Genomic DNA, 26,287 nt, shown 5'->3' on the forward strand with positions numbered 1-26,287 from the left:
TTTAACCTACTATATATATTATATCAGTTGGAAATGGCGCCATCAGTAAATCAATCGATAGTAGCTAAATTACACTCACTGGGTTGCGAAGGCAGGAACTCGAGGTCCGAAGCCAGTGGTCCGAGGTGTGCCAAAGTCTCCATAGCTGTACAACTGATAATGTCCTGAGAAATCAATGAAAGTTGTGTCTAGCCGTTAATCAACGTGAAAATATAGTAGACAGTTGACGTGTCAGTTAAATAAAATATCCATGAGCAACTGAGTTATAGAGAGTTACTGAAATGGAAGGAGAGCGCTAATGTCGCCATGGCGAATGCAGTAGCTGAGCAGGTCACATGGCTAGGATTTCGTCATGCCCAACATTGGCACTGCCTCAAAGTTGAGTGCTGGACAATAAGAACCGGTCAGCATCAATATGATCCGAACCACATTCTATGGGGTATAGAAAATGACACCCCACACATGTATCCCTGTCCATCTCTCGTCACAGCGCACAGAATTAACACCGTAGATGGAACCTACAAGCATAGAAAACGGCCAACTGGACATTTGAGGCGCGATACAATTTCGTACAATGCACGATTACCCTGATATGAGGCGATACATTCCGTCTGCCAACAGGGAAACGTCCTGGGTGTTGGTGGAATAATTATTCAGCACGAGCTGTTTGCTGGGGATGAAATGAAGTACCTGATAATCGGGCACCTTCTCTCACGGGCTAATCTATTGTCCAATCGTCTGCATCCATCTGTTCTCTTACGGTGATTCGGCGATTCGGCGAAGATACCTCAGTGTGTTTGGTGAATCATTTCGTCCATAGACAACCCTTTTCAATCTATCCCATTCTTGTTCGATAGGGTTCATGTCTGGAGAACATGCTGGCCACTCTAGTCGAGCGATGTCGTCATCCTGAAGGAAGTTATTCACAAGATGTGCACGATGGTGGCGCGAATTGTCGCCCATGAAGACGAATGCCTCGGCAATATGCTGCCGATATGGTTGCATTATCGGTCGGATGATGGCATACACGTATCGTACAGCCGTTGCGGTGCCTTCCATGACCACCAGCGGCGTACGTCGGCCCCACATAATGCCACCTCAGAACAGCACGGAATCTCCACCTTGCTGCACTCGCTGGATAGTGTGTCTAAGGCTTTCAGCCTGACGGGGTTGCCACTTAACACGTCTCGGATGATTGTCTGGTTAAAGGCATATGCGACACTCATCGGTGAAGAGAACATGATGCCAATCCTGAGCGACCATTCCGCATGTTGTTGGTCCCATCTGTACCGTGCTGCATGGTGTCGTGGTTGCAAAGATGGACCTCGCCACGGTCGTCGGTAGTGAAGTTGCGCATTGTGCAGCCTATTGAGCACAGTTTGAGTCGTATCACGACGTCCTGTGTCTGCACGAGAAGCATTATTCAACATGGTGGCGTTGCTGTCAGGTTCCTCCGAACCATAATCCGTAGGTAGCAGATATCCACTGCAGTAGTAGCTCTTGGGCGACCTGAGAGGGGCATGGCATCGACAGTTCCTGTCTCTCTGTATCTCCTCCATGCCCGAACAAAATCGCTTTGGTTCACTCCAAGATGCCTGGACACTTCCCTTGTTGAGAGCCCTAGCTGGAACAAAGTAACAACACGGACGCGATCGAACCGCGGTACTGACCGTCTAGGCATGGTTGAACTACAGACAACAGGAGCCGTGTACCTCCTTCCTGGTGGAATGACTGGAACTGATCGGCTGTCGGACCCCCTCCGTCTAATAGGCGCTGCTCATGCATGGTTGTTTACATCTTTAGATGGGTTTAGTGAATATCTCTGAGCAGTCAAAGGAACTGTGCCTCTAATACAAAATCCACATTCAACGTGTATCTTCAGGAGTTCTGGGAACCGGGGTGATGCAGAACTTTTTTTTTTAATTTACTTAAGAGAATGCTGTGATTCACGTGTTGCCGCAGTCAGCAGGGGGTACGACAAGCTGATAGGTAGAGCACTACGTGGATAAGCAACAATAGTCATAGACTGTTCAATGTTTTAAATTCTCTTAATATCACTTTCCCAATAATGGAGTAGACACACTAGGGTCAGCATTAAGCTATTTGTTGTGATAGTAGTAATAAAGTATATAAAATGGTAATGAAACATAACAGGTACAAACTAAACTCTTTAATGCTGTCAATAATTATCGAAAAGGCCACCATATTCTCTAAGTTTTTTTCCGTACTGCAGTCCCAATAACATTTTCGTATGCATATACATCTAAATACCCCGTCACTCATTCATAATGCACTTTCTGGAAATTCATTTGACGTTACGCTCGGGAGTTAACGGCCCTTCATCTATGCTGTTTCAGTTCACCCCACTTGACAACTTGTTGACAGCCGATATCGACCGCATGAATCAGTTAAGAAGGTGCCTGGCAAACATATACATCTCCTTCCGCCCGACTGAGTTACTCTTCGGCACTTGATGGGGGCGGTGAGTTTCAGGTACCAACTGTCAGTACTACTCGGAGAAGGAGCATCACGGAAGTGATTTTTCTCTTTAGAATACTCACCACATTCTCTCATTTCTTGGCCTTGAAGTCTTTACATGAGAAATATAACGTTTTTTAAGAATTAGTCACAACTACTTAGTGACATATTAACTCTGAAAATATTGCCATTAGCGCTTCGAGAGACAATGACGTCTCTCGCCAAGTGGTTCCAATTTAAAATTCTTGGACACCTGCGTGGCATGAAACAAAAAAACATTTTCTCATCACATCTTCCTCGTTGCTAAACTGCCGTTTTATGAACTCTCCCGGTGGAACACTGTCAACCAATCGCTCTTGCTCAAGTCTAGTTCGTGTGTTACTTCATTTCACCTCGAGTCGCATCAGTCTGATAGGAAACTAAACAATAACCGGTAGAAAATAAAATTATGATAAGAAATAAAAAAGAAAATCAAACTCGTTTCACCTGACGCCCCATTAAGTACTTGACCAGGCTGATAAATATTGACGACTCGGTACTTTCCGCTGCATTAAGTTCAAAATGGCTCTGAGCACTATGGGACTCAACACCTGTGGTCACCAGTCCCCTAGACTTAGAACTACTTAAACATAACTAATCTAAGGACGTCTCACACATCCATGCCCGAGGCAGGATTCGAACCTGCAACCGTAGCGGTCGCGCGGTTCCAGACTGAAGCGCCTAGAACCGCTCGGCCACATCAGCCGGCGCTGCATTAAGATTAGACATTTCCAAATTCGATCCCTTCCGAGCAAAAGTATATTTATAGAACTTCATTGCAATCTCCGCATCTTACAAAGTTCATTGTGCGTGAAGAAGGCCAGTAAATTTCACAGATAGTGTTCGCGGACACTTGAGTGAGACGGTCAAGAATTTTCAGCGAGCTAGGCACGTAGTATATCAGTCACGCTACTATAACGAAGAACACTGACCACCTCAAAAAGTTAATCGAGAAGTAGGGCTGGCACTGGTGAGAATGGATGATGATTCTGATGGTGATACGGCTGTTTTGGGGCACGACAGCGAGGGCCTTTGCGCCGAGGCTGTTGAAAATCAAGTACGAGATAAGGGCACCTTCCAGTCTAACAACACTGCAGCATTAGCGGTAAATGCCCAATTATAGTCACCTACCCATACCGCAGCACTACTGTTCTTTCACAATAGCACATGAACTCTGTTTGTATTATAGAATGTGCGTCTAAACTATCAGCGCAGCTGTTATTACTTACTGCGAGAAAAGTGACCCATGACACCTTTAGAAAGAATTCGCGCTGTTCTTATCAAAATCACTCCCCTAGTTAAGATTTATCAATCGAAATTTAACATTCATGGCTCGATCGAGCGTCATCTGTAACGCTTCAGATGTTTCGTTACAGATGCAACCTCGTTATTTGTTTCTTCAAATGGGATGCATGAGTTACAGATTCTGTTCTGACCAAGAGAATGATACTGGTACTGATAATAGCTATGCATAAGTTCGAGGTCATTATCTCTGAAAAATGGCTGCTATATTCGTGTGTCAATATTATAAATTTTTGATAATGTTCTTCAAATAATATCAGGCTACAAGAGATGGCAAGGGTCAGCAGTAAATGTATTGTATGCTCTGTTGCAAACTTAAAACCTTTTCCCTGTAATCTTGAAAATGACTATACCAGATTTTACAAAGACAGCTTCTTGAAGAGGTCCATGTCTCACGTCATTCTGTCTTCACTCCTTATTTATTTTTGTTTCTTGTTCCTTGCGAGTTTTTTTATGAAGTGTGATTCAGCGTCTTAAAAAACGTCCAGGATAGTACAAGTCGTAAAACAGATAGCAGTTGGTATCTCTACTCGGTCCCAGCCGAACTGGACACGTCATCGACACGTGCACTTGAGTATCTTCAACGCCAGACATCGTTGTTGACAGTGAGTGGGTTATTTATTGCCTGACTCCAGAGGTTTGCAGACTTTGGGTAGCTTGTTCCCCCTTTAGTGCTCCAGGGTTGAAGACACCGTCGTACCTTTTTCTGTGTGGCAGCAGTCGTTGATACAATTATCATCTATCCCGCTCTATAAATAAGCAGCTTTCATTAGAGAAGGGGACGCGCTACATTATCCGCGTGTCGTAGACTACGCAACAACGAAAAAGATATTAAGCTGCCGGTTACGTAGTCTAGACTTTTAGAAGCCGTCGCTCACATCATGCTGAGGAGCGTACACTCAGTGAAAGTCCCATCTATGGGTATCTGTATGTCTCCACGTGTTGTATCAAATGTTTCTAAGTCGGCGCCTATGGCAATATTGTTTATCTACAAGACGTCGTGGGTTACCAGTACCCTCTACACTTGGCATGCCACAAATAGACCGTTTTTCTTGCGTCTCAGTGTTGTCTCTACAGTAAATACAACTAGTTATATCATTCTCTTCACTCAGAGTATTCCGAAGCGAGTCGGAACAATAAGGAGACACTGGTGGCAGCGCATCAAGCTGAATCAATCAAGCTTATTGGTGCAGCGATCAGTACACTAGGCTCGTATTCGGAAGGGATGGGGTTCAAAACTACATGTGGCTATCCTGATTTAGGATGACTGTTATTTCCCCAGATCGCTCGAAGCGAATGACAGGATGTCTATTTCAACCATGCCATGGCTGACAGGCACCCGGAACCTCGTGCAACCTGACTAGTACACTGTCTCTACTCATTAAAGTGTTACCTCCCTTCTTGATATGCAAACTTTCCGCAAATGTATTGGTTCCAAATTCAGTCCTCTGACCGCTTATAGTATGTAGAACAGCTTATAATGCACATTGTACGGTGTTTCGTCTTTTCAGTCGGGGCGCTGTGGCATCGGTGTTACTCGAGAGAAGATGGTTGTCTCGGTAGAAGGTTTCACCCTCACTTTTCGCTCATGTCATACTCATCTGCTGCAACATAAACATGAACAAAACATTACTCATGCACTCATTTCAATCGTGCATACAGCAGAGTTACACGTCTCATACTTTACGTACAAGTCAGTGGTAAACCGTTCCGAGCCCTTAGTGAATATGAGACTTCCAACATTCTTCTCTGCAACCGTACGTCCACTTAATTATCTGTCGATTAAATACGTTCCTAACCATTCACTTCCTTCAGCATTTACATCGCTAAATATCCACCTATCCGACCATCCACTTACTTAACTATCTGCCTACCTAACCATTCACTTACTTAACCACTCACCTACCTAACCAACCATCTATGTAACCGTCCACATAGCTATGCGTCCACCTACGCAACCATACACATACCCAACCAACCAGTTACCTAACCACCCACCTACCTAACTACCCACCTACCTAACCACCCAACTACCTAACCACCCACCTACCTAACCACCCACCTACCTAGCCACTCACCTATCTAACCACCCATCTATCTATCCACTAATCTGCCTAACCACTAGCCTATCTAACCAGTCATCACATATCTTAACAACGACTTACCTAAATAATCATCTACATAAACAGCTACCTACCTAAACAACCAACACCTAACCATCCAGCTGCCAGGCCAAAACACTCACTCACGTAACCACTCACTCACCTAACCACTCACTCACCTAACCACTCACTTACCCAACCACTCACCTATCTAACCACTCACTTACCTAACCAATCATCTACCTGCCCAATAAGCTACTTAACCATCAACCTGCGTAATCACATGCCTATCTAAGCATCTACCGAATTAAACGTTACTTACCTAACCATCTACCTAAGTAACTATCTTCCTACCTAACTAACACTGTATACATCTACACTCACTACTTTTACAGTATCCTACCCTTTCCCAATATGAAATTGTGTGCCTTTGTAGTCCACGCTACACACTGCCAGAAGGTCGGCTCTTTATGGTAGCGGGATCAAAAAACGCCGAAAGGCACTCCACAGACGAAAGACATTGAATTTAAAATCTAAATCTATATTGATGGTAGCACTCAAACCCGCGACCACTTCTGTCACTGTGAGATACCTTTAAGAAGATGAGCTAACTGTGATGGGCTGTTGAAAACAAAGGTTGCAGTGGTATTCCTAAGAGGTCATTTTTTACGTTTAATAAGACGCGATCGTTTCTATGTGGGATCTCACATAAATGCAATATGTTAGGCGGCGGTGTCGCATCGCGTGGAGGTCAGGCTGACAACGGGCGGCTGTTTCCGAATGGCACGCGGGTAGAGCCAGCCTCCGGAATGACGTGATTCACGAAGCGGGGTTTCCGGCGCGCCGCGGCGTGCACGCGCGCCCGTCGGCTATGTCTCTCTGCTGGCCGTTGTTTTCGTCTTGTAGCTTTCCGATGTATCGTGTGAACTGTAATTACCGTTGTGCCTCACACTTATCTTCTACCGCATCTTTGATAAAAGCTGACGGTGCTTATTAGGCCGCGGCCTGTCCAGTTTACAGAATGCGTACGTGTCACTCCGCGGCCACAGCCGTCCGTACTTGGGATGCGCCTCACACCAACTCCACACTTTTTCTTACCACAGGTTCTTACTTCGCTGAAATTTCCTATCGTTCGGCACACAATAATTCCCTATATCAAAATAAAATTATTGTAGGTTTTCTTAACTATTACAAGACTTCAGCGTCATTTTGATAACGAGGTCGTTACGTACATGACACAGACCTAATTTTCGAGTGAGAAGTCACCTGCTTCCAGGATAAGTAGAATATCGCAGAAATATCTAGGACCTATTGGGGAAATACTCGAAAACATAAACTGTTGCGACTGGTTTCGTTTTATCTTGACCCGTACGCCAATTGCGCTTGATAGAGGGTATAGGTGGTTTAAGCACCCGCTAACTAGGTACAATCTTCTTCGCCGGCTCCCAGATAAATGGGGAACATATGCTGTACATGGTTACCTTGAACATATTGTCAACTTCATGTACGTAAAGAGTGTTTCCCGATCAAGAAAGTCATGCCAGCGAAATTATTTTGGATTTACGTAGCCCGTGTTCTCTGACACATGAAACAAAAAATATCTGAGTCATTGCTCTTCTGCAGTTTTGAAAGCCACTGTCTTCCCACGAACTGGTTTTTATGAGCGTTTCCACTGAAACAAATAGTAGGGACAGCGGATGACAGACTGAGATTCATAGGAAGAATCTTGAAAGAAATGAAACTCATCCAAGAAGGAAGTGGCTTACAAGGCCCTTATTTGATCAATTCTTAATCAGTGTTTATCAATCTGGGACTCTTACCAGGTAGAACCGATACAAGAGTTAGATAAAATCGAAAGAAAAGCAGCACGTTTCGCCACGGGTTCATTTAGTCGGCACAAGAACGTTACAGAGATGCTCAACAAACCCCACTGGCAGGCGTTACAAGAGAGGCGTTATGCATCATGGAGAGGTTTACTCGTCAGATATCGAGAGAGAAGTTTCCAGGAGCAATCGAACATATCTTACTTCCTCCCACATACATCTCACGAAATGACCACGGTGACAAAATTCGAGAAATTAGAGCTAATACAGAGGCTTACCGACAGTCATTCTTCGCACGCGCTATTCGCGAGTGGAATAGGGCCAGTAGAATCAGTGGTAACAAAAGTGCCCTGCACCATACACAGTTAGGTGGCTTGCGGAGTATGATGTAGATGTAACGTGAAGATAAATTATCTTTAGTCACGATTAGGAAATTTTGAATTTTATATTTGCAGCAAAGAAGATATGTGGAAGCAAGAGTTTCATGACCAAATAAATACGATTCACTACACAAAAATCCACCTCTCTTCTGTGCTCATTAATTTTACTCACGAAATAAATTCTTTGTCGAATTACTTGAAGAAATTTTCTGAACAATTCTGCAATTATCCCAGAGACAAAATCCAAGAGTGGGTACTATATGTTCAGAAGGATCAATTATTTTCTCCTTTCTGACTCAAATGTAATATAATACGTCTTTACGCATAACGGTAAATGACGTGTGGGTCCTATTTCACAGGACGGTGTATTTTCTATGTTTACTTGATATAGTTTTCGGACGAAAATGAGGCATCTGCACTGCAGTCGTATAAAGAAATAAGATAATCGTCTACCAACCATAGCCAGTTTGCCCTGAGTAGCAGAACGGTCTCATTAATTCGCCTAGTGGAAACGGTCTGTGGATTAACTACACGCCGTGCTGTCGGCAAAGTGTTTATCTTCAAATATATTTATTTATACCGTTGTACACCAGAAATTATAAAATATATGTATATAAATATAGCACTATGGACGCTTCATTTCATTTATTTTTACAGTAGATGTGCATTTTATACACACAAGCTTTCACGTTTAATCTGAAGAGACTGAACGCAGTACACATGTACATCTGAGTGAACATACGTAGAATACCGCATACTTATATCCTTGGTAACTGTACATAGAGCACATTACCCACGTCTTCCAGAGTGGCTCAACACCGAAAGCTGCAACACCAGGAAAACTAGTAAGGTGTGGACGTAAATCAAAGGTATGCAGTAGTATTACCGTGAGCGATGATTATGATTTTCATTCAAACTATCGTTGTTATCAGTTAATGTGAGACTGCCGAGAAACTGAGAGAACAGGGAGATAGATGTATCAGGAAATAATTAACTAACCAAAATGGCAAAATAGCTTTCTTTTCTATGGACTTTTCTCGGCATACATCAAAGATATGGCTACATTGGCGTCCGCTGTGTCCGAGCGGTTCTAGGCGCTTCAGTCCGGAGCCGCGCGACTGCTACGGTCGCAGGTTCGAATCCTGCCTCGGGCATGGATGTGTGTGATGTCCTTGTGTTAGTTAGTTTTAAGTAGTTCTAAGTTCTAGGGGAATGATGACCTCAGATGTTAAGTCCCATATTGCTCAGAGCCATTTGAACCACTTTTTTATGGCTACATTAAATGTCCCTGTGACACCCAGAGTTTCTGACTGATCAAATCCTCTCGAGGAGAACCGAGGAACTGCTTCAAAAGGAAGTAGTGGATACAGTTTTCTGATCTCTCCTCAACCTCAGGAATTCATGTGCTAAATTTATCCCATTCGAAAGAAGGATGGTTAGAATTAAACATCGATTAGGATATAGACGTATAGATAGCTCGAACTGGCAATGGGAAAGGAACCAGCAGTGGCGTTGTTGAAGGGAGAGTCCTGGCCTTCACTTGAAACAATTTAGGGACACCGAGGAAAACCTTCGCCAGGATGGCGTTATAGGTATTTCAGTCTTACTCCTGACACAAATTCGGTGCTTTTAATCATTTCGCCAACTCGTCTGGCATGCCACTCCAACACTTACGCTCAGGGAAGCAGCGGTCGGAAGGCTCCTTCAATAAGGGGAAAAAAAGTCCAGCTTAGGAGTATCTTAGGCTAGGTTTAGTCGAAGACGAATTGGTCGTGGTAATCCAGCCCGACCAACTCTAAGGCTCTTACGGCAGCGATTATAGGTTTCTTCCAATTCATCAGAATAACCTAGAAAACGTGACTCCAGTCTGTCTGCTTGTTAGGATGGTAGCAGTCGCTAATTACGCAACAGTCCTGATCTTGTATTGTGGCCATCGGTTCGACAGCATTGTCAATAACACGTATGTACGCATAAGTGAGTAGATTGGTTCCTCTTTAAACTCTACCAAAACAGATTCACCACTGTGTAAGAAATGAGATATTTGTTTCATACCTCAAAATTATATTGTCTTGTTTTTTGGCCATCGGTTCGACAGCATTGTCAATAACACATATGTACGCATAAGTGAGTACATTAGTTCCTCTTTAAACTCCACCAAAACAGATCCACCACTGTGTAAGAAATGAGATATGTTTCATACCTCAAAATTATATTAACTTAATTTTTTCATGTTGCAAGAAGGACCTTATATAACAGTTTCAACAAATCGACATATTCTATTCTAGAAACGGAAAGAATTTCAGATTATAAGGTCCCGTCTACGATAAGTCGTTGCAAACGAATCGCATGCTCGGACAGAACAAGAATGGGAAAGAAAATCGATGTCCGAATCAAAGGAACTATCCAATCATTCGCATTTGTGGTCTATGAAAAATCGTGAAATCCTTTACCTGAATAGGCAGACGGACATTTGAAACACCGTCTTCCAAAACGTGAGTGCTGAGCCTTAATCACTGCTTCACCTAGCACTTTGCCTTACGCTCTGCGTCGGTCCCGTGTTTGCTACTGATAAAAACTATCTCAGTTTGTTTCATCAGAAATCTGTAATGTTTAGGTTCCTACACTAGTGGCGTAAATCCCACGAATTATAGTATATCCGGGCATACTGTCTTCTCTTAATCGTAATGCCTTTTCTGGCATAAGGAGAACAAATACAGGGGATGGACAAAAAGTATGAACACCATGGTCACGGAATGGCGTTGTACTTCCTTTTCTCCTTGTATTGTAACCGTCTCTATGAAAGTAACTTCCAAACGCATTAAAACTGTGTGACGGAGCGGGACGCGCGCCAGAGGCTGTCGTAAGTCGTGTCTGGATGTGTGAGTCGGTAAGAGTGATTTCCGCCAAGGTCAAAGTTTCAGAGTCGAGTCCGGGCTTGGTAAACAGTTTTAATGCTTCAGCAAGTTTCAAAGGAGAACAAGCTCCTCTGTAAAGTGGAAGATTCATTCTCGAAATCTCTGGTGAAAGTGCTTTGACTTGCTAGTACGTCTGTGATCGTTGTTGTGTTATACTGATCTTTCGTCGTTTCTCATTGTACAGACACCGAAAGACGATAAAATTATCACTGTACGATTGTTTGGTACCTAAATAAAATTTTTGAAAAATTTGTCAGCGATCTTTTATTAATATCATAAATAACAATTTGCTAGTCTACCTGAGGTATATACACCCAATGCACCTAACCCCCTAACAGTTAATGGAGTTCATGGGAAAAGTTCGTCTGCCAAGTACAGTAACGGCAGGAAGACTAAACTTCCTAACGCAGACAGGAGAGCATTAAAGGGGATTGTTACCTCTGATTAGAGCCAGTCCTAAAAGATATATAAATATAGGTGCTCTTGTGTAGCCGATTTGAAACGATCGTCTGGTGTGTCAAAGTGCTTTCGGAGTTTGTCCAGGGCACGCCCGATTGTTGTAGGAAACCACAGTTCACTGAACAGGAGTCTTCCTGAACGTCCCTTTCGTGTTTGTTCAACTTTGGAAAGCGAGAAGTGAGCATTTCCAGAACTAGTTCTGTGGAAGAGTAGGCGTGGAGAAACCCAAGAACAATACCTTTAAATGGAAGTACTCAAAAGAATAATTCTAATGTATCTGCAGAGAGGATCAGACAATGAAACATCTGTTTTGGTGTCCACAATGATCTGTGTAGTGTAACGAGAAGGAATTACTCAACGTTAAAAAAAGGCGTAATGGAAGTTTCCAGAGTCTGGGCCAAGATCATCTGACATTACCTACCTGTTATATGTTTCAAAAGTAAAGTTAAACAACTAGATTCATGAATTTAATCTGTAAGACCATTCTCAATGAACAGTCACTATTTCTGTGTTGTACTGGTTTTGACAAGAATAATAATAAAAAATTGAAATTTGCGGTAAGTTCCTAAGGGACCAAACTGCTGAGGTCATCGGTCCCTAGGCTTACACACTACTAAATCTAACTTAAACTTACTTACACTAAGGACAACGCAGGCACTCATGCCCGAGGGAGGACTCGAACCTCCGACGTGGGGAGCCGCGCGAAGAATACTAATAAATGATAATTGCAAGACCATTGTCACTAAAGTGATAGCTGCTCTTAATATGCATCCAGAGAACGCAGTATCAACGAAAACAGTTTTCTACCAACTGCATAAACAAACTATTCGCTGTGGAACTGCAATAGTAAAAAGAAAGGCTACAATGACAAGATATCAGCCGAGCACAGAAGCTGAACATAGGACGAATGGAAAGATTTAATGTGATCCGACCAGCTCTACTTTTGATGTGTAATCTATTACAGGACGTATTTATGTACAGGCAATACCGCAGGAAGCGTGCATCCGACATTGAAGCTGGACGCAGGTGGTGTAATGGTTTCGGCACTCTGCACCATGGTTTTCGTAAGTACCTATAGCCATATTCAAAAGCAAACAATGGCCGGTGAGACATACGAAAGCATCATATGTCTACATTGATATGTATAATAACGCAGGCAGAGTTCCCATCTGAGGACTACACTGCATCTGTTCACACGGATATAAATATTCTAGCTTTGTTAGAGGCGTAGAAGGACGAAATAATATGTATTCATGACCTCCACAGTCGCGAGAGTTGAACAGTACGCAGTCATTGTGATATGAACTAGAGAAACCTCCTCATCATCTCTCAAGGATATTCAGGCAGTTTATATGAAATCGAAACAAATCCACTGAAGTAGACTATATTTCCTGATAACTATGACAATCCTTGGGAGAGACGGCTATGGGAAAACTATTTCACCTGATATACAAGGTGCAGGAGACAGGTGAAATGCCGGCCGCTGGTGGCCGAGCGGTTCTGGCGCTACGGTCTGGAACCGCGCGACCGCTACGGTCGCAGGTTCGAATCCTGCCTCGGGCTTGGATGTGTGTGTTGTCCTTAGGTTAGCTAGGTTTAAGTAGTTCTAAGTTCTAGGGGACTTATGACCTCAGCAGTTGAGTCCCATAGTGCTCAGAGCCATTTGAACCATTTTTGAACAGGTGAAATGTCAGATTTCACGAAAAATACGATAATTCCAAAACCAAAAAAAGGTACATGTTGAAAGGTGTGATTATTAACGAACCTTCAGTTTAATGAGTCATGGCTGCAAAATATTGGCGTGAATTATTTACAGCGGAATAACAAGACTAGCAGAAGCCGACGTCGGGGTAGCTCAGTTTTGGTACCGGAGAACGAGGCAATGTTAAACCTAAGATTTATCTTAGTAAAGAGGTTGAAGAAAGGTAAAATTACATCTATAGCATTCGTAGGAGAAACGTTTTAACAATATTGACTGGAATACTCTCGATGAATTTTTGAAGGTAGCAGGGTTATCCACAACTTATACAGAAACCAATCTCCAACTAAAAGAGTCGAGGGTCATGAAAGGGAAGCAATAGCTGAAAAGAGAGTGGATACGATTGTAGCTATTCACAATGTTACTCAATCTGTACATTGAACAATCTGTGAATGAAACCAGGGAGAAAGTTGGAAAGATATTTTTAAGTCCAAGGAGAAGAATTTAAAGCTTTAAAGTTTGCGGAAGGCACCGTCTCAGAGATGGAAAAAAAGATTTGGAAGAGCTGTTAACAGAATGGAAATGGTTTTGAAAAGAGGTTATAAGATGAATGTCAACAGAAGGAAAATAAGGGTAATGGAATGTAGCTGATGCTGAGAGAATTAGGTTGGGAAATGAGACATTAAAAGTAGTCGATGAATGTTGATCACAGTGAAATAACTGATGATGGCCAATGCAGACTGGCAACGGCAAGAAATGCACTGCTGTAAAAGAGAGATTTGTTTACACCAAATATACATTTAAGCGGCAAAGAAACTGGTATAGGCATAAGTATTCAAATACAGAGATATGTAAACAAGCAGAATGTGGGACTGCAGTCGGAAACACCTATATAAGGCAACAATTGTCTGGTGCAGTTGTCAGATCGGTTACTGTTCCTACACTGGCAGGTTATCAAGGTTTAAGTGAGTTTGAACATGGTGTTTGAGTAGGCGCACGAGCGATGGGACACAGAATCTCCGAGCTAGCGATGAACTGGGGATTTTCCCGTACGATCGTTTCACAAGTGTACCGTGAATATCAGGAATCCGGTAATACATGAAATGTCCGACATCGCTGCGGCCGGAAATAGATCCTGCAAGAACGGGACGAATAAACACTGCAGAGAATCGTTTAACGTGACAGAAGTGCAACGCTTCCGTAAACTGCATGCTGGGGCATCAACAAGTGTCAGCGTGCGAACCATTCAATGATTCATCATCGATATGGGCTTTCGGAGCCGAAGACCCACTCGTGTGCCATTGATGACTGCACGACACAAAGCTTTAGGCCTCGCCTGGGTCCGTCAACACTGACATTGGACGTTTGATGACTGGAAACATGTTGCCTGGTCGGACGAGTCTCGTTTCAAATTGTATCGAGCGGATGGATGTGTCGGGTATGGAGACAACCTCATGAATCCATGGACCCTAAATCTCAGCAGGGGAGAGTTCAAGCTGGTGGAGGCTCTATAATGACGTGGGTAGTGTGCAGTTGGATTGATATGGGACCCCTGATACGTCTAGATACGACTCTGACAGGATATACGTATGTAAGCATCCTGTCTGATCACCTGCATCCATACATGTCCATTGAGCATTCCGACGGATTCGAGTAATTTCAGCAGGACAATGCGACATCCCGCACGTCCAGAATTGCTACAGAGTGACTTCAGGGACATTCTTCTGAGTTTAAACACTTCCGCTGGCCACCAAGCTCGCCAGACATGAAAATTATTGAGCATATCTGGGATGCCTTGCAACGTGCTGTTCAGAAGAGATCTCCACCGCTTCGTACTCTTATGAATTTATGGGCAGCCCTGCAGGGTTCATGGTGCCAGTTCACTCCAGCACTACTTTAGACATTAGTCGAGTCCATGCCACGTCGTGTTGCGGCACTTCTGCGTGCTCGTTGGGGCTCTACACGATATAAGGCAGGTGTACCAGTTTCTTTGGCTCTTCAGTGTAAGTGTAGCCAAGTACAGAAGTGAAATGCGGACGATAAGTAGTTCAGACAAGGAGAGAATACAAGCTTTTGAAATACGGCAATACAGGAGAATGCTGAAAATTAATTGGGTAAATAGGATAACTGATGAAGAGGTACTGGAATGAATTGGGGATGAGAGAAGTAGTTCCACAAATTGACTAAATGGTTAGGTCACAAACTGAGTCATGAAGGAATCTCAAGTTTGGTTTTGGGAGGCAAGTGTGGGATTTAAACTTTATAGAGCGAGACTGAAGTAAGCAGATTCGTGAAGATGTAGGATGCAGTAGATCTGCAGAGACGGAGAGGGTAGGCAGAATAGAAAGCCCAGTCTTCGGACTGAAGACCAAAACAATATACGCCAAAGGTGGCAATACGACTTATTAGACGGTAGTTCACATCATTCTGCTCTATTGTCGACCAAAAAGAAACGAAATAACAGGTACGGGCAGTTTATATTTCGATGCGCGGCAGCGGATGAGGTGAGGCGGCGCAGAGCTCACCGAATCCCGTCGCCGAAGCCCGGCTCGGTGGAAGAGGCGTCGTGACGCTCGTTACGGCGTCCAGACGAGACGGACGAGAGGAGACGAGACGAGAGACGAGCAGGCGAGACGGCGGGCCGGCGCCGGCAGGCCGCGGGCTGCAACAAAAGAATTACTCGCCATGTGAACGCCGCCCGTAAAAAAGCGCCGGGCCCCTTCCTCCAACCCCACATCCCAAACACAGAACTACAGTCGAAGAACATAAAAATAAGGCCGTACGATGACTATTATGTTGGCTGTGGCCGGTAATTAGCAGGGGTAGGCACCGCCGGCCTTGGGGCGTAATAACAGAGGCAGCGCCGCCGCCGCCAGGCGCCCGATCTGCACACCTCGCCTTTTGTCCTCTCCGCTGATTCCGCTCTCCTTCCTCTCACGTGATGCCGGCGCACCTCACACACGCCGGTCCTCGGCTTTCCCGCCAATCTCAAAAGCTACGTCTCCACCGTCGTCACCGCGTAGCGAGATCTAAAATGCCGAATACGTACTCGAATTGGCGCAGTGGTTTACACTTCCCAATTGTGTTCCGTTCTACTTCGCCCAGATCCCCATCTAATAGCTTTGATGTATGTTTTCTGTGTTTTTTTCTTTTTTAGGAGAACGCTGGGATGATTCCTTCTACGAAACCGTGCCCATCCCTTCCTTGTTCCTTGTCTAGTGCCGCACGGGATAGCCGTGCGGTCTTAGGCGCCTTGCCACGGTTCGCGCAGCTCCCCCGTCGGAGATTCGAGTTCTCCCTCGGGCATGGATGTGTGTGTTATCCTTAGCGTAAGTTATGTTAAGTTAGATTAAGTAATGTGTAAGCCTAAGGGCCGATGACCCCAGAGATTTTGGTTCTATAGATCTTACCACTAATTTGTCTAATCCGAACTAGCGCCCTTTCTCAAATTACTTCGATGTCGAGGAGGCACTGATCTCGACGTTTCCTTCGAACTTTAATCATTGGGCTCTAATTTTGGAGGTCAGTGGTTAAATTCCCGTTCGGCCATCCATTTTTGAGGTTTCCATGCTTTTCCCGGCTCACTAACACAAACGCCTAGATGGTTCGATTGAAAAGACCAGCCAGATTTCATTCTCCATTCTTCCTCATTCCGAGCATGTGCTACATCTCTAATGACCTCGACGTCGACTAAACGTCAACCATAATTTTCCAGCCATTCCTTTTCCTATGACTGGCAGCTTGGAATTAATTTCCCTCTTTCCGGGTACTTAACACGCGTTCGAATCTATGAGTTGTTGCATAATACATCTCCCTATACAGCACAGAACGAACAACTTGGGCGAATTTTAAATAGTGGCTTATCCACCACCTGATCCAATGTAACGACAAGATGACAGTTATGGAAGCCAAAATCTTCAACTCACAAATAACAATATGCTGTAAAACAATAAGGCACATTTTTTATCTAATAACTCTAGAGATCTCATTCAGTTGATTCTAAGTCTGATCCTTGCATCTCACAGCGGTAGACAGTACTCTGCTTAACATTAGGTTAGTATCCCGTCACTGTTTTTCTGGCAGTCAGACAATCACGTGTAAATTGTAAACTGTAAGGCAGTTGTTATTACATCTGGATGCAGCACAAAGTGTTGCACAAGGGAAGCAATGCAAAAATTAAGAAAGCTCAAGTTAGATAACCTTAAGGTAGTTCGGGAGCTTCTTCACTGCCAGTGCAGTTGTTGGAACACTGGGCTCACTTTCAAAACGTGTCGAGCTCCCATGCAAATTTGTGGTTTTCCTGCTTTCCGTAAATCATTTCAGGCGAACGCTGGGATAGTTCTCCAAGAGCACTCACATAGATTTGGCCCGCCTTCTATGTCCAACTGAGCTACTACTGTGTCTCGATTTAGATAGGACTTTAAAGTGTAAACTTGCTTCTCTTTTTGTCTGTAGTCTTCCATTGTCCAGTGGCCTCATGTTCGGAAGGACACTGTTCAAATCCCCGCCCAGTTACACAGATTTATATTTTCCGTTCTTCCTACAAATAACGGAATAGTTTATTTCAAAAGGACACGGCCGGTTTCCCTCAGCATCCCTTCCCAGTCCGATGATATGTTATGTCTAAACGACTTCTTCGTCGACGAGACACTAAAGCCTAATCTTCCTTCCGTTTCCATTGTCGAAGCAAGAGCAGAAAAAAAGTTGTATTTTGTATTTTCCGTGCGCAGTTCATTTCTTCTTACGGGTGCTCTACTCGTGAAAGGTGTGACAGGTGTAGCAAATTCCCAGTTGGTTTACTCACTGCACCTGTGTTAGAATACCAAGACGCGCATTAGTCTCGCATACACCGACGATTTCTGTGTTAAACGGCTCGTGTTGTTGCTTGTTAATGAACGTGGTTCTTCATCGTCGCTCTCTTTAAGTGAGACGGTGGTATAGATGAGTTTTATAAAATACATTTCAGCAGGATCTCTCGTTTGTACTTATGTGTTGATCCACATAGCCACAAGAACAAAAAATGGGGCAATAAATTCCGTTTGTGTACCGCTATCGAATACCATGAAATTAAATGGTTCAAATGGCTCTAAGCACTATGGGACTTAACATCTGAGGTCATCAGTCAAAAATGGCTCTGAGCACTATGGGACTCAACTGCTGAGGTCATTAGTCCCCTAGAACTTAGAACTAGTTAAACCTAACTAACCTAAGGACATCACACACATCCATGCCCGAGGCAGGATTCGAACCTGCGACCGTAGCGGTCTCGTGGTTCCAGACTGCACGCCAGAACCGCGCGGCCACTTCGGCCGGCCATGAAATTAAATTCAAATTTTAATTTGAATCGTGTTTAAGAGAGCTTACCAAACATGACAGGGTTTGAGTAGAATTCTTATTTAAGGAAAAGCGTATTTTTGGACTTTTCGATAGTTACAGGAATTGAGTTCGTACGATGGAGAAAATAGATTCGACCAAGGCACTACAATTTAGGCTCTAAATGAATTCCCGAAATCACTTCAAGCGAGTGAGGGGATGGCTCATTCATGAATGACACGGTTAATTGTCAATTTATCAAAATTTAACCAGAAACTCTGTTCACAGTACCCACGTTGACGAAAGAATGTGAATCCGCAACATATAACAGAGTGTGTTTTCCGCGGTATGAAGTAAACCACAGTTTTATGTGGTAACAAGGTGATTGTGGAATGACGATTCTTGAGCAAATCAGATGATACGACTAAGGTGACAAAATGACTCATAAAAATCACACACCGATATCATATCTGTCTAAGATAAGCGAGATTTTATCGTTACAATTTCTATTCTGTTCTGTCGCGTTTTCCTTTTTTGAACACGTAGTAAACAAAGAGCATTGCGTTCTGCGGAACTTCCTTATTGCACACATTTAATATACTTAACACGTGACAAATCTATGCCATCTTGTAGGGAATAATTTTACAAGTTACTAATTAATTAAGATCATGATATGACGAGTAACATCAATTTCGCCCCTGAAATTCATCCTCAGTCAAATGCTGGCCATAGATTTGTGTAACAGAGTTTTCCTTTTGGTGGTGTTCATCTGGACTTCATAATTAAAACTAGTTAGTGAGTTGTACTAAGTACTGTGTTTCAGTCCTCGTGATAGCGGGATTCAAGGAAGTAGGACACAAAAGTAATGAAACATATGTAGTTTTCTCGTTAGCAGGTTCAATCATCACCGCGACTGGAAATAATTATTTAATGCTTGACAGTCTGCAGCTTACAATTACCGTGAAACGAAAAAACACGGTCTTCTCGTTTGCAATTCACGCATTTAACGGTTTACCTGAAATGTATTTCTATATTAACAAAATGCTGAATTCGACTTGGAAAATGTCTTAAGAGGAGGTGGACGACTTTTGTGAGTTTTCTTTGTTTTGCGTTTCGACTTAATCTCGAAATAAAAAACTTGGACTTAGTCAGTCAGCTCATGAAACAGTTGCAGCTTCCAATGTATTCGGAACAGTTTCTCGAATCCATTAGTTTCAGGACACATTGGTGTTCAATAGCTTCACTCTGGTTGATTCTGCAGTCGCATTGTATTTTCCAAAATTTTGACATTGTCGTTAGAAGACCATAGGGAGATGACAATGTATGCCATTGTCAAACGGTTCTGTGTTAACACTACGTTGTGAGTGAGAACAAATTATGTTCTCAGTGCGATGATCGAGTATGCAGTCATAAACCTTTCAGATTATTAACGCTCCAAAACTTTCAGATTACATCGTTTTTAAACAGTTTGAGAATGACATACGTCATGAAATCGGTCGTGAAATATATTCGACGTTATATCCCTTATAGTCGTAGGGCAAAAATATTTACATTTCGTAACGACAATGTTGCTTCGAAAAAAAATTACCTTATTTTTCAAAACATCCCTTTTACCATGATGTCACTAAAATAGTTTTAATTATCCATGAAAACAATTTATAATTTAATGATAAATTTTAAATTAATAAAAATGGTATCTACTCTTTTTCTCTCGTGCCAAAGCTTTAGGGGAAACTACTCTGCTAAAATGAACTCCCGAAAGCGGGTCTGTTTATTTCCCAGACTGATGGCTAGCTTAATCCACGTTGACATATCAACGTCCCTGGAATTTTTTGCCTCTGATTATTCGTCGCTGTCCGAACCTTCCCTTCCCTGATGATTAAATGTATTTCGCCATATCTCCAAAAAATGAAATGCATCTCCGCTTGTTAATAAGAGACACTGTTCGAGGTTTGTGATAATCGAGTTATTAGATAGACGCTCCATGTCGAGAAAGCAATTTCATCTTAAGATATGCCAGGTATTAATGATTCAGTTTATAATCAACAAAATGTAATTACAGTTTTTGTGATGAGTCTGCTGACGCTCGTACATCAACGTCAGAATTTTCTGGCCGGTGTGCGCGCGTACATTCTCGTCCCTACACAAATTCAATTGCGCCTGGAATAAAATTATTTACTTCTATAAGGCCCCTTCACAATCCATGTAAATGGAAAACAGTATTTAGTGCACAACACATAAAATAAATTTCATCTGACATATTTATTAACACATTACATTACATATGGTTTAAAAAATTCTTAAGAATGCATGTACACTCAGTTCATGCTTTTAAATATACACATCTCCGACAAAATTTATGTCACTTAGAAACTTGAAGGCAGAAACTGCAGCTATTACTAAGAGGAGTGTTACTCTGTGCGTCGAATTTAAAACAACGCGTGTGGAGGAAATGTTTTGCCACTGTTTGTAATTTTCCATTCATATTTCGCACAGTGTTGGCATTCTTCGTTCGGACTAATTTACTTCCTGCTGTAGCACCTCTTCAATGATTTCAAGCACGTTTGTTCCTCCGCCACTTTTATCACTGAAAGTACTCGAATATCATGTCAAAGGAGGTCATGAACGATTGCTTTTCATTATTGGAGTAGAATAAACAGAGTGTGCCAAGGCATTTCCATCGGAAAATGCAAATATTATGAATTATTAGCTTCATAAATTGCTAATTCAGAGAAGAGTAAACCTGGTTACTATGGTGAAAATAATAACATATTCACAAAGTAGGTACGGCGAACGGGAGAACGCTCTAACCGCAGACTCACAGGCTTCTACTTACATTAATTCAAGTTAATGGCAATTGTAAAAAATAGACGTGTCTCAGTAAATTTCGGAAATTTCAGACAAATATTTGCAGCGTACCGTATTTTCACTGAATATATTCTGTCTATATTTTTGTATTTTTTGCGTCCTAATGACAGTAGTGTTAGCCTTCTATAGTGTGTAAACTTACATTTTAGCATCAACTTCGATTGCCCCCACATATCTGTCACAAAATCAGGACGTTGGGGCGATTAAGCCTCAGCGAAAATAGTTTCCTTTGTATATCATGTACTGATGAAAGACACAAAGAAAGTAACAAGTTATATGAAACTTTACACACGCAGGGATATTTTACTTCCCTTAAGTAACGTATTTCCACCGACATTCAGTATTTAAAAGGTTTCTTTACTGATAATTAAATCAAATTTAGTGGTAACAACAAGAACTATTCAGCTTATGTTACAGGGTTTTAAGAAAATGATTTACACGTTTTACTTTCCTCGTCGCGGTTAAGATCGAAAGAATACCATGGCATTTATTTGAAAAAAGTAAACATTACCAGACGAAAACTGGTAATAATTATCAGCATCTTAGACCCCTGCAGATAACGGCATAGTGACACAAAAACACAATCTAAAATATGAAAACGAACTTCTCTGTGATTCGACAGGGAGCAACTTTAAAAGCATTTATTTAATTACAAGAAGAAAGACAAATCACTGACGAACAAAGTGTTAAGATGATTGTGAAAGCCATATCATGTACGCGAGCTGAAAATAGTGTGTCACATGTTTAAGTGATTTGCAAGGTTTCTCGCTATTACTACTCTTTAGCTACTTTTCTGAATCTTTCTTTAGGCCTTCCTGTTTCACTATATATATTTTCCTGTGGGATTCCAAAGTGACTGTGCGCACGTGGACAGTTTCACTACTAGCGTAGCTTCACAACTTATAAGAAATACACCTATTATTGTAATAAGATATTTGCAGAAATTTTTTCACAAACTTATTGTTCTCCAGAACTTATGTCTAAGCAAAATGCAGCACCCTACTGTTTTTAATCAGTAGTTACTTTCGATTTTTATTTAAAATTACCAGACAACCAAAAATGCGAACGCAGTGAAGAAAATTAGTATTTGATGACAGAGTAATTATTCTCACTGACATTTGTCGTAATGGTTTAAATCGTCTCTGTTCTGTGAGTTCATTTATTTGCCGGTCACAGCTGATATCACGGAATGGTAACTTGCACGGTATACGTGAACTGCTTAAGAAGGTCTAAGTTTAACAATCGGTTCTTGAAAACAGAAAAAATCAAGAATTTGATTTTTACAGGGAAAACATATTTCAAAAGTTTCAGATTTGTTGTATAACAATCACTGTGACTCTCTTATTCTTTTATTACACTGTATTCTTAAGAGAATGTTTGTTGTTCTCAAACCATAAAGCGAATTAATCACGACACAGCCGTAAAGTTAAAGCGCTTGTAGTCAACGATCTCTTACATATTTTTAACCAAAACAAACAACACAGGAGAAAGACAAGAAAATTCCATTACCTAATAACTAACCGGGAAAAGAATAACATACAGTTAGTACGAATTAGGGTGGGACCTAATACACCTACACCGAAACTAGTGAGAATTTCACTAGCGAGCGGCACGATGATTTATATAAATTTACGACAGAAGACTAAACAGATACGCACAAAATATAAAATTTACTTTAAGAAGTAAATGTTCCGAATGATGATGGATTAACAGTGCCAGAAATGTTTGGGTTGTGAACATAGAATGGCTGCTTTCGTTGCTATAGACGGGACGCTTCTGACTGTGAATTCTAACAGAATCAGAATTGCATCTACTGTCCTACATATCCATGACGCTAACATCTCAGCGTCATGTATTATCAACTCAGATGGATATGAAACTAATTAAGTATTAACAAAGTCACGGCTCAGTATCAGCATCTACCGCATAAGCGATACGCCACCTAGCGACGTTAATCGTACCGTAAATGTAATGGTATGGCGCAAATCCTATTTGACTCGCCATATGGCAAAACTTCCATCGTTTTTAGAGCAATAATTTAGTGAGTAACGTGTAATCAGCAGGTAAACTGATTTTTTTTTTTTAATTTCATGTTCATCACATATTTTTCGGTGGAATCAGACTCATTTACACAAGAGGATAGGAAATGTCTGTCTGTCTCTCTCTCTCTCTCTCTCCCTCTCTCTCCCTCTCTCTCTTTCTCTCACTCCCTCCCCCCCCCCTTCCATTGGGATCAGCAACTTAATCATTTACCGTAACGTAAGAAGAAAAATTTTGTAAATTTTTCTGCGTTTTCTTTTTTAAACTTTTGGTAAGACCTATTTTTCAGACAGGATGTATTGGGTTGGGCGAGTGCAGGAAAACTGCAGAAAACAGACCTCCGGTCAACGGTTACGAATACAGAAAATGAACTTTTTATCAGAAGAAAGGAAAACATCAGTTTACCGTCCCGTTGAGGAATAGGTCATTAGAGACGGAGCACAAGTTTTGTGCCACCTCACTGAGTAAACTGATGTCGGGCTGAACACTAAGTGAGGATATTAGTAACAGTAACTGAAAAGGTCATAAAAAGAAGTCGTTTGAATTAAGAAATTCGGCGAGCTTTAAAAATATTTCCGCAAGATGGAATTATGTAGCTTCATCTCCAATGGCAACGGTAGGAGAACAAAAAATATGGAAAGACTTTCGTAAGGAAGGTTGGAGGGGCAAAGGTTTCTCTAGAACAATAGCTGTGTTAACGGCAACAATCCAAATATTTTTCTAATGGTACAGTCATTTATACCTTCTTACTGTGAGACACATTTTGTAGTCGATGATTTCGGTTTTACCATTGGATTGTCTCTGTAACGTATTCTGCTCAATACATGAGTCTTGCATCTTTAAATATTGATGAGTTCGGACAGGCAAATTTTTCCAACTCCGTTTTGTACATGTGTTCAGGAGCTGGTGTTTGTCGATAACACACATAAAATACCATGTTTATCCACGATTTTACTTTCCATGGTAGTTATTAATTGTAGTAAATAAAATTCCACAGCTAGAATAATGTCCTTTATTACTAATGCTACCAGTTTCGGAGGATTAATTCTCTAAAAAAATGGTTCAAATGGCTCTGAGCACTATGGGACTCAACTGCTGTGGTCATAAGTCCCCTAGAACTTAGAACTACTTAAACCTAACTAACCTAAGGACATCACACACATCCATGCCCGAGGCATGATTCGAACCTGCGACCGTAGCGGTCGCGCGGTTCCAGACTGTAGCACCTAGAACCGCTCGTCCACTCCGGCCGGCTAATTCTCTATCTTCGGGCTTTTTAAAGTAGGATAATTGCAAGTAAATGACAAAGGATAAGGCAGTAGCTTCCAGTTTTACTGGGTTCGTATGGTATTTTCACCATGGGTTATAGAAACGCAGCAGCTGCTGGACTGTGGTCACAGCTGTCTGTTCAATTATTGTATGTGTAATTGCATTCCTGTAGCCCACGGTGAAAATATGCCACTGCTTTAGTAATTCTGTAAGACAGTGGCTTATCCTTTGCCTTGTGGCTGTAATTTTCCATTTTAAATGTGTGAAGACTGTCAGTTAATCGCGAAAACCTGGTAGAATTATTAGTAAAGGTTATCGCCGCAAAGGTGGAATAGTATTTACGATAATATACGATTTTTTTCACTTTTGAATAACTAGTCACGAACCATTTGGCATCGGCAGGCCATGAGCTCCTATGGCCAAAAATGTTTAACATTAACTAAGTAGGCAACGATTCAAACAACACAAAAAATAACGTAAGTTTGCGGAAACTTAGTTATTTCACGTTTTTACTTCTTAGGTGGCAACTTATATTTGCCGAAAGTGAGACTGAGGTGTGATAAGCGCTAGAGCCATCATTCTTCGCGGCAATTGTCGAAATATTTCAGAAGATATTTAAGGTTCGGGGAAGCTGACGTTGATGTCGGTAAATCGCAGAGAATGCAAAGCAGTTCTTAAGCTCCCGCGTGTAGTTTGCGCCGACCTTAAGACAAATACGAGAGATAAGATGGGGGGCGTGCCTTTCGCAACGGGCTAACGAGCACTTGGCCGCGACTGCTCACAACTCTTCCGCGTGCCGCAATTATCCTCGTTCCCGGCTGGTGTGTGAGCGCACTGCACCAACCGTCTCTGGTTCGAGTCCCTGCTCCCTGGCCGGCACTAACATTTCTGTTCAGAGTGTGATCTACGTTTTATTCTGTTCCACGTCTCACGGCTATGATTTCAGTCACTATGATCCGTTTCCGTGGCTCCAGCAGGGGCTGCTGGTGACAGTACAAAGAGCAAAAAATAGTTCTTATGCACGTCCTCGAACCACCGGCAAAAACTTTTCACCAATTGACATGACTCTATGGATCGGCTCTGAAACAGGACACATATATGCAACATTTGGGAACCGTGTTAACCTTTGATTTATTTCATAACTGTATACAAATGGTAGTTTACGTAGTTTTCTGACAATGTGCTCTGTTTATCAGCAGTTTTTACATGTCGGAAAATATTCCACTCTGTTCCACAGTCCTTACAATACATTTATCGCCGCGTGGGGTAGCCAAGCGGTCTAGGGCGCCTTGTCACGGTTGCGCGACTCACCCCCGTCGGAAGTTCGAGTCCTCCCTTGGGCATGTGTGTGTGTGTGTTGTCCTTAGCGTAAGTTAGTTTAAGTTAGAGTAAGTAGTGTGTAAGCTTAGGGACCGATGACCTCAGCAGTTTGGTCCCATACGACCTTACCACAGGTTTCCAAATACATTTATCAGTACACTTTGGACTATACTATTGTATTAAAGCAATCAAATTATCCTTGTAGCCGATCCGTTTTCACTCTATGGCTCGCAACCTTATTTCCAGCTGGAAAAAATGTATTCAAAGCCAATAATGTCTA

At 42.2% G+C, this 26,287-nt stretch overlaps 1 protein-coding gene across 3 annotated transcripts in view; it reads right to left on the bottom strand.

The window, feature by feature from the left end:
- The window catches only part of LOC126471561 (uncharacterized), a 132,969-nt gene that overhangs the window by 23,339 nt on the left and 83,343 nt on the right, over positions 1-26,287 (bottom strand). For all 3 annotated transcript variants that reach the window (XR_007586337.1, XM_050099789.1, XM_050099788.1), the window contains exon 2: positions 15,723-15,859. Coding sequence is in view for 2 of the 3 variants with exons in the window: in XM_050099789.1 (XP_049955746.1) it covers positions 15,723-15,859 (137 nt within the window). In the remaining variant the exon portion in view is untranslated. The remainder of the gene's footprint in view (positions 1-15,722; positions 15,860-26,287) is intronic.

Source organism: Schistocerca serialis, chromosome 3 (genome assembly GCF_023864345.2).
Source record: "Schistocerca serialis cubense isolate TAMUIC-IGC-003099 chromosome 3, iqSchSeri2.2, whole genome shotgun sequence".
Classification (NCBI taxonomy): domain Eukaryota; kingdom Metazoa; phylum Arthropoda; class Insecta; order Orthoptera; family Acrididae; genus Schistocerca; species Schistocerca serialis.